This window comes from Rattus norvegicus, chromosome 12, assembly GCF_021556685.1.
Source record: "Rattus norvegicus strain SHRSP/BbbUtx chromosome 12, alternate assembly SHRSP_T2T, whole genome shotgun sequence".
In the NCBI taxonomy this organism is placed as follows: Eukaryota; Metazoa; Chordata; class Mammalia; order Rodentia; family Muridae; genus Rattus; species Rattus norvegicus.
Genome location: NC_141545.1, coordinates 8,231,212 through 8,243,491, shown reverse-complemented (window position 1 = coordinate 8,243,491; position 12,280 = coordinate 8,231,212). Strand labels below are relative to the sequence as shown.

General features: G+C 52.6%; 1 protein-coding gene across 16 annotated transcripts; it reads right to left on the bottom strand.

Moving 5' to 3' along the window:
• Positions 1-559: 559 nt before the first annotated feature.
• On the bottom strand, positions 560-12,274 carry Stxbp2 (syntaxin binding protein 2). Of its 16 annotated transcripts, none has more exons than XR_015634169.1 (19): positions 12,200-12,274; positions 11,163-11,212; positions 10,851-10,932; positions 10,194-10,270; positions 9,348-9,426; positions 9,148-9,251; positions 8,626-8,774; positions 7,952-8,036; positions 7,745-7,875; positions 7,556-7,663; positions 7,247-7,304; positions 7,074-7,139; positions 6,913-6,993; positions 6,304-6,477; positions 4,196-4,305; positions 3,006-3,169; positions 2,410-2,495; positions 2,175-2,332; positions 560-1,659 (listed from the first exon to the last, which is right to left on the bottom strand). XR_015634169.1 is itself a non-coding variant. In NM_031126.2 (19 exon segments), coding segments are annotated over 19 exon segments (1,785 nt in total). In that variant the 5' UTR covers positions 12,237-12,249; the 3' UTR covers positions 560-1,573.
• Positions 12,275-12,280: the final 6 nt, after the last annotated feature.

Genomic DNA, 12,280 nt, shown 5'->3' with positions numbered 1-12,280 from the left:
GCAGGACCCTTCTCTGTCTTCTTCATACACTGAAACATCCCTCCTGTTACCCAAATGCTACGGGCTAAATTGTATCTGTTCCCAAGAGTTAGGTGCTCACGTCCTAACCCTTTGTATCTCAAATGAATATATTTAGAAACAAGGTCTTTTTAAAGATAATTAAGTTTTAAAAAAAAAAATGAGGCCACAGGGTGGGCTCTCATCCAGTATGTGGTGACATAAGAGGAGGAAATTGGGACACCTGCAAGATGCAACTATGTGAGGACACAGGGAAATGGCCAGCTGCAGCTGGAGAGGTGGCTGAGCTGGAAGATGCTTGCCTAGCATGCATGAAAGCGTAAGAAGTGGGTTTGTCCCCAGCCCTGCATAAACCAACTGCACAGCTGCAACCTCGACACTCAGGAGGGGGAGGCAGGAGAATCGGGAGTTCAAAGTCATCCTTAGCTACTTAACAAGCCCAGTCTGAACAAAGGCTCTCTATCTACAAACCATCCGATCAACAACCAGCAAAGACCGAGCTTCCAGAGCTGTGGAGTAATAACTTCCTGTTAAACCATGCTGAGTGGAGTGCTTTTATTTATTGTCTGTTTATTTGTTTATTGGTGTGTGGGGGCAGGGCACACATGTATCTCAGCTCCCACTGAAACCGGGAGAGAGCATCAAATCCCCTGGAGCTGGAGTTACAAGCAGCTTTGAGCCACCCAATGTGAGTGTTGGGAACCAAATCCAGGCCTCTGGAAGAGCAGCAAACACTCTTAACCTCTGAGCCATCCAGGCCCAGGAATAGTTTATAAGTTCTCCATTAAAAACTCTGGTAAATCCTGCAATCAGAACCTACAGGCATATCCTAAGGCTGGAGGAGGGTGGGGGCCACTAGGAAACCAGTGTTTGAGTTTGCTGTGCTTTAAATGCTGGCTCTGATTCCCAGAATTGGGGCTTCAAGTTCCACTTGCAGTAGTTCCTGGGAGGTTCCAGGGGAAGAGTCAGGATCCGGGCCTACTCTACCTGCTTCTATTTCTGGAGCTGGAGATGCCTCAGTGGTCAAGGGACTGGCTGTTCTTGCAGCAGACCCAAGCATCTCGTGGCTTCTCACAACCATCTATACCTGGTCCCGGGGATCCCGCACCCTATTCTGACCTCTACAGGCACTGATGCATGTGATGCACAGACAGACACACAAGTGTAACACAAAATAAAGAGAAAGGTTAAGGTTTTTTCTATAATTCTAACCAAACAGCCTAAAGAATTCTAGTGACAATGGGGTTGCAGCCCTGCCATTCCCTGATTGGCAGCTCTCTGTCTCCTCTGCAGTTTGTCTGCTAAGATCAGGGTTTGGATGGAGGGACCCAGCCAGAGAGCCAGAGCCCAGGTTCCCAACGTTCATGGAAGCTAAAGCTGCTTCTGGGGGCCAAGGGAAGGTTCAGGCAGAACAGTAACATAAGGGGAGGCCGGCAGCATGGGTCTGGTTTATACAGCTCTCTCTGGGAAGAAAGTGAGGTGAGCCCTGATGGAAAGATGAAGGGAAGAGTTTATTTCTCTGGAACAGGAGGAGAGGGCAGAGCAAGCAGCTGAGTCAGGGCAGGGCTATGTCCTCCAGCTTCTGATCCAGGGTCCTGAGGTCATCGAGGAAGCGGGTTGGAGTGAGGATGTGGGAAGAGCCTGGGCAGGAGGGGGAGGGTAAAGAAGAGGCAGAGGTCTCTCCTGGGATCTGCTACTCCTGACTAGTGCCCTGCCTGGTGAGAACCAATTCCTGCCCTCCTGCAAACCAGGGACCTGTCTTCTCAATGATTTAGGGGTTCAGGAACTTAGGAACATGGGTGTCCAGACCCAGGTGATTACTCCACAGGAGACTCAAGCCCTTCAAATACCCTAGACTCCTGCCCCCAAGCCCAAAACTTTCATAACCTAATTCTTTAGGAATTGAGTAGTCCAGCCCCAGACCCTAAGAGACCTCAGAGTCCAACCCTAGATCTCAATGGACTGCAGAGTCCAGCATAGGACCCTCAGAGGGGGAGTCCACAGTCCAGCCCCAGGCTCCAAAGAAACCCAAACGCACACAACTTAGGCGTTTGGGACACCAAATCTAACTGCAGACTCTAAGGGACCCCAAGTCCAGCCCTGGACCCCAAGAATCCCCAGTCATACTCCCAAGGACCTCAGTTCTGGCTACTCACCTATAAGTACCTCCCACTTGCCTTCAGTGGCCCTGGTCACCTCATAAGCAGCCCTCATTTCAGACATGGCGACACCACCCACAATGTACACGATGAGCCTGGGTCCAGCCCGAGCCTCTATACCAGCTTTGTTTTTATGCCAGTGGCCAAAGCGAGCACTGCTGAGGCGATGGGTAGAGGTCAGTCCAGGCTGGCAACTCTCAACCCCCAACCCAGGCCTCTCCAGGGCCCTCACCTGACAGCTGCTTGGGAGCTAGACACAGGGGCAGGGTCAGACACGAAGGGCCACAGCTTTCGGTCTAGCCGGTCCTCCACCACATCCTGTGGCCAGACAGGAGGAGTTAAAGAGCCCCAGCCAGTGGAGCCCAGCAAATGAAATGGCCGTGGTCCCCAAATCTACACCTCCTTGTTTCTTGGGGACCCAGCAATCCAGGAAGTCAGAGTATAAAGTTGCTGGGTCTCCAAGCAGGAGTTACCAGGACATTTCCACAAACTGATAAGATACACCATTATTTGATTATGAGGCTTTAGGGTGTGGGGGTGGCCAGGGGCCAGCATAAGAGAGGCTTCTGGAGGACAGGATAGAGATTAGAGGAGAGTACAGGGTATAGAGAAAGCTATGATCTCTAGCAAGGAATTCCTCTGCTGCCCCAATTCCTGGGGTGCTGTTTTGTGTGCCCCACCCTGTAAAGCAAATAGGGTGCCAGGCTGATAATAAGGGATTTCCCACTAAGCCCCAAGGCTTACCACTGAGAGCCTGGGCGGGAGGGGTAGAGGGCTTACTGGCTAATGGGATCAGTAGAGAGGAACAGGGGTACCCAACTTGTGTACCTCCATCACGTCCTTGATGACTGGGGACCAGCGAGACAGCTGGTAGGTGGGCTCCATGCGTTCTCTCCGCTCCAGCCGGCTAGAGGTCCCTGAGCCCTACAGAAGGGGTTGGGGGGGCGGAATGGGATTGGGAAGGGAAGGAGGCCATCGCAGATGGGGAAGGGCTATGGGGGTGCACAGAGAGATGGAGAAATAGAGCAGGAAGAGACAGAGACAGAAAGACAGGAAAAGCAAAGAGAGACAGAGGCAAAGAGAATTTGAGAGGCATAGATAGGCGGAGGCAGAAACAGAGGTAGAGAGAGGCAGAGAGACAAAGAAAGATGGAAAGACAGGTAAAGACAGACAGACATGGGAGGTAAGAGACAGAGATGCAGGAGACAGAGACAAGGAGAAAAGAGAGAAACAGAGGGGCGTAATAAGACACAGATACAAAGGTGGACACAAAGGCAGGGAGGTAGGGAGTGGGGATGCAAAGGGGGACAGAAGAAACAGAAATGGGAAGAGAGAAACAGAACAAAGAAAAAGAAGAAAGAGTAAGTCAAGTAAAAGCTACAGAAACAGCAAGAGGCAAGGGATAAGACAGGCATGATAGCCCACATCTGTAGTCCCAGGTTCTGTAGTCCCAGGTTCTGTAGTCCCACATACTCAGGAGGCTAACACAATGGCCGTGAATTTGAGGCCAGTCTGAGTTATAGAGTGAGTTTAAGATCAGCCTTAGCTACAGAGTAAGTTCAAGGCTAGCCGAGCTACAAAGTGAAATGTGCCTCAAAATAATAATGTGTATGAGAGAGAGGGGGCAGAGGGGGACAGAAGGACACAAGGTCACAGGTCTGTGTTACAGAAAGATCTGACAAATCCAGACACATAGGTTAGGGAGAGGCAGACTACAGAGGGGAGCATAGGAAACCACCATGTATACTGGGTAGGGTGAGAAGTTTGCCGATCCCTTCAGAACCCCTAGTTTCACCCTGTTTCCCATTAATGGTGACTCGTTCTCCCACCTGCCCCTGAAAGCTCACACCCTGTACCGCCATGCAGGGGCACCAATGTAACCCCACTGCCCATCACGTTAGAGAATTAGGGAAGGTCTTGGTGTTCTTGGTCCCCTATGCTCGCATACCCAAGCTAAGCATGTATCACCCCCAATCCTCTAAGGGCCACACTCCACCGTTCATCAGCTCCCTACGTACCGCAGAGTTGGTGACAGTGCCCCCCAGCTGCTCCAGGTTCCGGATGAGGTTGCTGTAGGACTGCACATTAGCATGCTGGATCAGCTTGGCCAGATTTTCCTCACTCACACCTGGGGTAGAGCAACAGGTAGTAATGAGCAACCAGTAGGGTCCTATCCGAAGACATCTATAAAGAGATCTCCTCACAGCTAGGATGTCTCCAGGACCCGGAAACTTCTGGTGTTTAAAGAGAAGGGAATTGTGTATAACTATCCCTATAGTTATCTATAGGTACAGGGATGGGTAGATCTGAACAGGTAAAATGGGGTCTCTTTAAGAATTAGTTGACGGGAGCTGGAGGATGTTTGAGAGGGTCAGAGTGCTTGCTGCAGAAGCATTGAACCGGAGTTCAAATCTACAGCACCCACGTAAAAGCTGGCATAGCAACATGTGCCTGTAACCCTGTGCTGTGGGAGGAAGAAACAGGAAGATTGCGGGGAATTTCTAGAACCCAGCCTCGCTCAGGTTCAAGGAGAGACCCTGTGGCCAAGACTTTAGAGGTTTGGTACTTGATCTGACTAGGGGCTGTGATGGAATGAGGAAACAGACACTAAAGAAATTATAGAAATATAGACAAACAGACACACACGTACACACACACACACACAAACGATAGACACATGTACAGAGGAAGTAGTGTGGTGGGCTGTGCACACTCTGACGGAGTTGCTAGGTTTGCTCACACTCGTCAATTGTTTGTAAACATTCACATTGCACTTGGACCAGAGGGAGGCTTTGACATTCCCAGTCTGACCCAAGCAAGGCCTTGCCACCCCATGGATCTGAGACACCGGGTCCTTGTCATGGCTGTGCCTGCGTCAACAACACACATCCACTCGGGACTGCCGCAGTCCCCACACCTGTCCCAAGAGACTGAGGCAGAGAATGATGCTGGCATTGGCAGGACACGCCCGATATCACACTCTGGTCTTCCCACGGGCAAGCAAAGAGACCTGAGTTTCAGTCCTCGGTGTTCGGGAGTCACGTACACTTGTAACCTAGTGCTTCAGGGATGGGGACTCCAGCCTAACATAACCTTCAGGGAGAGACCCTATCTCAACGGACTAAGAGAGGGACCGACAGAGACACCCAATGTCCGGCTTTGGTCTCCCACGTGTACATGTGGCGCATACTGCTACACGCACTCCCACACGCACACTCTACAGGACACCATCACTCTTCCCCTTGTTCCCTGAGTCTCTCTGTAGCTTGGAGCCTGCCGATTCAGCTAGACTGGCTAAACAGCACGCCCCAGGAATCAGCTGTCTCCACCTCCCTGGGGCCAGAGAGATAGCTCAGCAGTTAATAACACTGGCTGTCCTTACAGAAGACCCAGGTTCACTTCCCAGCACCCGCGTGGTGGTTCATGACCACCTGTAACTCCAGTTCCAAGGGATCTGATGCCCTCTTCGGGCCTCCACAGAGAACAGGCACACACAGGGCGCACAAACATACATTAGGCAGGGCACTCATGCATATAAAATAATTTGCTTTGTTTTGTTTTGCGAGGCAGGGTTTCTCTGTGTAGCCCTGCAACTAGTTTTATAGACCAGGCTGGCCTCGAACTCAAAGATCATCCTGTCTCTGCCTCCGAGAACTGGGATTAAAGGTGTGAGCCACCACCCACACGGCTAAATAACTGTCTTTAAAAAAAATAATGTACTAATGTTTTTAAATTAAGTGGTGGTTCTCAGTTAATCCCTTAGTTAAGGGACCTCCTTAGTTTCATTGGCCGGGGTAGAGAAGCTGCCCACTGTGAGGGGCACCATTCCCTGGGGAGGGATCCTGACCTGTGTAAGAGTGGAGAAGCAGAGCCAAGCACGCCTGCATCTGCTGCTCTCTGCTGCACTGTGAGCATGCCCACCATGCCCAGCTCTTTCAAGCCTGACCTCAACGATGACTGTAGCCTGGCACTGTGAGTCAGACGGACCCTCTCTCCCTTGAGTTGCTTTTGTTAGGGTGTTTATCACAGTGACAGGAAAAGATAAGATAGCAGGCTAGGTGATGAGGGCCTTGAGCTTGTAGTGGTCCTGGGATCCGAGACCATCCCTGGCCACCCCTTCACCCACCGTTCCGCAGAAGGATGTAGAGCAGCAGAACCCGGATCTTGTCATAGGGTGGCACGGAGGCATCCAACAGCACCGGGACAATCAGTTTCATGGTGTCCTTGATCTTCTCACCCTCTGCATCAGAGCCCATGGCCAGGTCCTGCATGACATGAGAGTTAGCTGTCCAGCTGGCTGCTGTGGGAAGGTGTGGGAAGGCAACAGACAGAGCGGGGACAAATCAGGGACTTCAATAAGATAACCCCACCCCACCTCATCCTGGAAACTGGTCTCCTGAAGCCCATCTAACCAAGCATGGGCTAAACCCACCCGTGACCTCCAAACTCGCTCAGGTCCTGTCTCTAAGCACAACTCTGCCCTACTCTCCAATACCCTCTCCTAGGTCCACCCTTACAAAGACACCTCTTCCCCGAACCCCACTCCCCACCCTCTATCTGAGGCCCTGCCTTTCCCCAAATCCTCCCTACCAGAGGCCCCTGTGAGTTCCTGCCCCTGCTCCCCATGGAGGGCCCTGGCCACCTCTTTCAGGCTTTGCTCCTCTCCAAGCTCTACCTCCTTGGGATCCCCCGGCCCCAGGTCCTGCCCTGCCCTGCCCACACGTCGCAGACCCACCTGCTCCACACCGCACAGCTTCTCCACCGAGCCCTTGAAGTGCTTCATGCAGTCATCTGCCAAGTGCAGGTGCGTGGAGTACTGCAGGGCGGGACTGGGTTAGACACAACGGAGCCAGGCAGCCGGGTGGAGCCTGGGTGGGTCTGACTGTCCGAGCTCACCTTGTTCAACTCCTTCTGATACTGTGGCATCTTTTTCAGGATGTGGGACAGGTCTTTGATGTTGGCCTGAAGTAAGGGTAAGAGAGGGTAGAGACGGGAGGGATGAGGCCAGGCCCCAGGCCTATGGTTCCACTGCACTCCAGGCTGAAGTCCTGCCCCACCATGAACTCTACCTTGTCTGTGGTCAGCCGCTTGCTCTCACAGAATGTCTTCAGGAGCTCCGTGACCTTCCTAGCCATGAGCGAGGGCAGGGGAGGGGAAGAGAGAAGATGCTGAGACATTTGGGGAGAGAGGCCTCTTTCTACCAGCTGATCAGAGACACCTAGATGCATGTAGCAGTCCCAAGCCATTGGGGATGCACTGGGGTGAAGCTCAGATAGAAGCGAGTCCCCCCAAAGAGTCTAAGTTATAGAGGGACACCCTAGGAATGAGGCCTGGGTACCTGGAGCCCTCCCACACCAGTACCCACGCCAGGCTCGCACTTGGACACATCCGCTATGTGCATGTGCCGGAGTTCCACCCACAGGTCATCGTCTTCATCCAGGAGCACAGCCTTCTCCCGGGACTCGCTCAGTCCTGTGGTCTCATACCTGGAAGAACGGCAGATCAGAGGACAGAGGGCCTAGGTGGGCAAAGGATGGTGTGAAAGGCATTTTCCCAGTTCCGTCTACCTGTATGTGTCCTGCTCGATGTGCAGAAGATCATAGGCCATGGCTTGGAATGTGAGTTCATGTAATAGCGGGGACACGGGGTCTGCTGCCCGGTCCATTATGAGCAACTGTGAGCGTGTTTTCTCTGGGCCCTGGGCACGGAGAGAGAAGGATGAAGACGCTGACTGGGACCCTACCTCCCTGGTACCTCCCCAGCATCCCCCTCACCTCGCCCAGACTGGGAGTGTCTGCCTTGAAGGCGTTCAGCTTGGCCAGGACAGCATGGGCCAGCTGGGCTGTGTCTTCTGGGCCCCTGGAGGTGATGCAGACAAACACAGGGACATGAGGATATGGGTGCTGGGAGGACTGGGCACAGACTGGGGACATCAAGGGTAGGGGTGAGGGTCAAGTTAAAGACAACACAGGAGCTGGGGAAATGGCTAAGTCAGTAAAATGCAAGCCAGGCTCGATCCCCCAGAGCACTTAAAAGTGTGCTTGAGTTTTCAGTGCTGGGGACATGGATCCTTGGGCCTGGATGGGAAACCTGGGCCAAGGGAGAACCTTCTCTCAAAAAGGCAGCTAAGTGGTCAAAGGCTCGAACTGCTCTGCCCAGCACCCAGAGGCTCACAGCCACCCATAACTGTAGCTCCAGAGGGTCTGACGCCCTCTTCTGATCTACATGAGAACCTTCACATGCACACACACAAACTTTTTTTTTAATCTTTAAAAAAATAAAAGGTGGATGGTGACTGAGGGAGATACCCGAGGTTGACCTCTGACCTCCAAACACACACACATACACACACACAGTCACACATGCACACGCATAGGGGAAAGCATGGACACAGAATGAGAGCGAGGGTAAAAGGTAGCACTGGGGTAGGGTGGGGGTTGGTCCCCACTTGCGGTAGCGAATGGATGGGTATTCCTGAAGAGTGGCACACAGTGTGGCTATCTGCTGGGCCAGCACATCGAGCTGCCGCCCCCGCTCCCCTGCCCGAAATGGGCAATAAAGGTTATAGGTGCTGTGCGGGGCATCCAGAGAGAACACCTGGGGAGGACAGAAGTGTCGTCGAGATCACTATAGGGGACACCCAGCACAACCGCCCGCTGCTGCCCCTGCACTTTCCAGGGGTCTTCCATATCCTCCAGAGCCTGTGTTGCCAGCTCTGAAGCGGGCTAGGGTAGGCCCTAGCCGATGCTGAAAGGGAACAGAGACAGCTCCTTGCTCCTTTCCACTTTAGGGATGAGACAATTCTGCCCCACACTCCATGCTGCCCGTTAGGAATGTGCACAGGGCTAGCGCTCCAGGAAGAGCCTGCTAACTGTCCATTCCCCGTTGGTGTTCTGTCTTTCCTGCAGGGAGCTTGGTCACTCTGCCAAGGACAGCCCACCCCTTCCCCCACCACAAGCGGAGGCTGTACCTGGGCCTCATAGGGGAGGAAGGCGAGGTGGATCTCTTTCAGTGTCTTCACCACCTTCGCCAGGCGAGAGCGGCCCAGTTCACTGAACAAGGGCTCGGGGCACGCTGCATTGGCAGGGAGAGACCATCAGACCAGTGTTCTGCGGCCAAACTCCCCACCTCAGCACAGCACCCGACGACACCCTGGCTAGCCGCACTCACTGTCCGTGAAGAAGATATGGGCTGCTTTGTAGGTGAAGGTTGGTGTCCCCTGGAAGTCCGCAATCAGAGCCTGAACCGACTGGGAAGGACAGATCGCTGTTGCAGTCAGGCTCTGCACCCCAGACTGGGGGCAAGGGGCCCCCAACTGATATTTCCCCACTCTGCGCTACTGTCAGTTGTCAGGGGGACACATATACACACATACATTGACATGTGCACACATGCATCCTAACACGCACATGCCTGAATTCTGATGTATGCACACCTACACACACCCACAAATTCCAACGTGTACATACACATGCATGCATACATACCTGTATTCTGATGTGCATACATTGACACATGCACGTATGCACACATACATACTGACATGCACCTGCCTGAATTCTGATATATGCACACAAACACACCCACAAATTCCAACATATGCATACACATGTGTGCATACATACCTATATTCTGATGTGCATACATTGACATGTACACACATGCACACATGCATCCTGACATGCACATGCCTGAATTCTAATACATACATACCCACAAATTCCAACACGTACATACACATGTATGCATACATACCTCTGTTCTGGTGTCCATACATTGACATGTGCATGTATTCACACATGCATCCCGACATGCACATGCCTGAATTCTGATGTATGCACACACATATCCACAAATTCCGATGTGAACACACACACACACACATGTATGGCGACATGTGTGCATGTATGCATTGCGTGTGTACACACATACATTATGCACATTCAGAGACTATCAACAGTACACCATTCAAGCACACACGAACCCATACACACAGAGGCTCTCTCTTGTAGGCACCTTCTCTGTGGGACTCAGCAAATAAATTGCCTCCAAGCTGGGAATGGGTTCTCTCCGTTTGTTGATGTCTTCCACAACTAGAAGCAACAGAGGAAAAGACACACATGGGTGGCATGGAGGAGACAGGGGAGTCTCAGGTGTGGAGAACTGGACCCACGGTGGTGGTGTTTTAAAGGCTTACACTACTCCCTTGGAGAGAGAGAGAGAGAGAGAGAGAGAGAGAGAGAGAGAGAGAGAGAGATTCATTCCCCCACATAAAGAGCCACAGCAAGGTTCTGCACATTTGGAGTACCACAGCCATACTTTTGGTGTCTACACACTCTTGAGATCCCAGAGTCCACCCAAGCTTTTTACGGAGAAGATAGGGACTGCGCAGTCATGCTTCATTTGTTTGAGACAGGGTTTCATGTAGCCCAGGCCAGCTTTGAACTCATGAGCTGACTAACTTTAAACTTGTGATACTCCTAGCTCCACCTCCTGGGTGCTAAGATCATAGACATTGACCACCACGACCATTTTATATGGTGCTAGAGATTAAGTGGCTCCGGGCTATGCAGGGAGAACTATGTATTGAACCAGTATGAAGGGCTCCCACACCCAAGGGCTACATCCAGACATCCCACGTTCAAGGGGTCGGCCTCAGATTCATCCACTCACTGGTGATGCCCTCCGCCAAGATATCTGACATTTTACAACAGGATGACAAGATTCGCATGCTCGGATGATCCATGATGAGTACCTGACCAGATGGGTGGATATAGACACAGGGGAGGTGAGCCATGCAAAAAAGTCTGAAGCTGGTCCCAGGGGAATCAGAGGCAATGGGACATCCATCCACCCAAACCCACCCCCATGGATCGACAGCTCATTCAAGGAATTCCTGAGGCAACTCTGACATTTTGGGGTACCTGCACAGATTTGGGTAAAAGGCTGCCCCTGGGTATCCATGCATTCTGCCTCAGCCCCTACCTTCCACTCGCCATCCTTCTTAACGCTCCGGATGACTCCACTTAGAATTTCTACAGGGAAGAGAGAAGAGGAAGAAGAGAGAAGAAGAGAGAAGAGGCTTGGGACACTTGTCCTCTAGGCTAGACCCCAACCTGGATCCTGAGTGAGGTCAGATAACTTAGCTAAGCAGCCCCGTGACTACAGGGTACGATGCTCAGAGCACAGGTACATCTTAGAGAATTGAGTGAATGGGAGTGAGGGACTCCTAGTGTCTCTTAGACTAGAACGCTTGGTTCCCAGATCTGAGGGTTCCGATCAACCTCTAAGCGGGCTTCCCACTAACCCTTGTGTACATAGGGAAGGTTTCTTTTTAACACCAAGGTACTGGACCTTTCTACAAAACCTGTTCTGTTCAGAGGATGGAATAGGGGAAAGGGGAAAGAAGGGTGGCCTTGCACAGAGCCTGGCCAGTGCACCAGAGTGTCAAGTCCACTGTTATCAGGGCGGAAGAAGTAGTTGAGGCCGGAACTACTGGAGGTGGGGGAGGGGCATCTTCAAACCTTCTCCCCACCAAAGACTTAAGCTTGCAAGAAGGAGAAGTTAACCCTTCCAAGGACCTTCTAGGCGTGGTGCAAAAGAGAAAGCATCCCCTTCGTCACCCCTATGGGGCATGTTACACCACCTGAGTGCTCATACATTGCTTGGGGTCATTGACCAGAGCACTGTCGGACCCCTGAGTTCAACCTCTGAACTTTCAGGGTTCAGACACTCGTCAGCCTGTAGCGGAGGCAGGCCCAAAGGTCTAAACGCGAAACTGTGTCTCCCTCTCCTCGCCCGCATGAGTCCTCCCCATCCCAACTTTGTTCCGCCAGCTGCAACTGAGGGACAGGCGAGTCCAGCTGGGCCCAAGACCCCGCCCGCCCCTCAGGAGTCAGGTGCTGTCCCCACCGTCAGGATCTCGGATCCCAGAATCCGTGCACCTCACCTCTCCCGACATCCCCAGCCCCCCAAGGGACAGCCGAGAGAACACCAGAGCCCCGCCGCGGGGTGACACTCACTTTCCCCCACCACCGCCTTCAGCCCCAAGGGCGCCATCTTCCCCTAAGGAGTAGCGCCGCTTCCGGGTCGGTCCCAAGGTG

What these genes read in the sequence shown, in the direction of transcription:
- Stxbp2 (XM_087579419.1), bottom strand. Translation starts at nt 12,236, where the DNA reads ATGGCGCCCTTGGGGCTGAAGGCGGTGGTGGGGGAAA. An exon ending in CACATAGCGGATGTGTCCAA is followed by an intron (nt 7,305 to 7,555) that starts GTGCGAGCCTGG and finishes GCTCATGGCTAG; the next exon opens with GAAGGTCACGGAGCTCCTGA. An exon ending in CTACATCCTTCTGCGGAACG is followed by an intron (nt 4,306 to 6,303) that starts GTGGGTGAAGGG and finishes GCTCTACCCCAG; the next exon opens with GTGTGAGTGAGGAAAATCTG.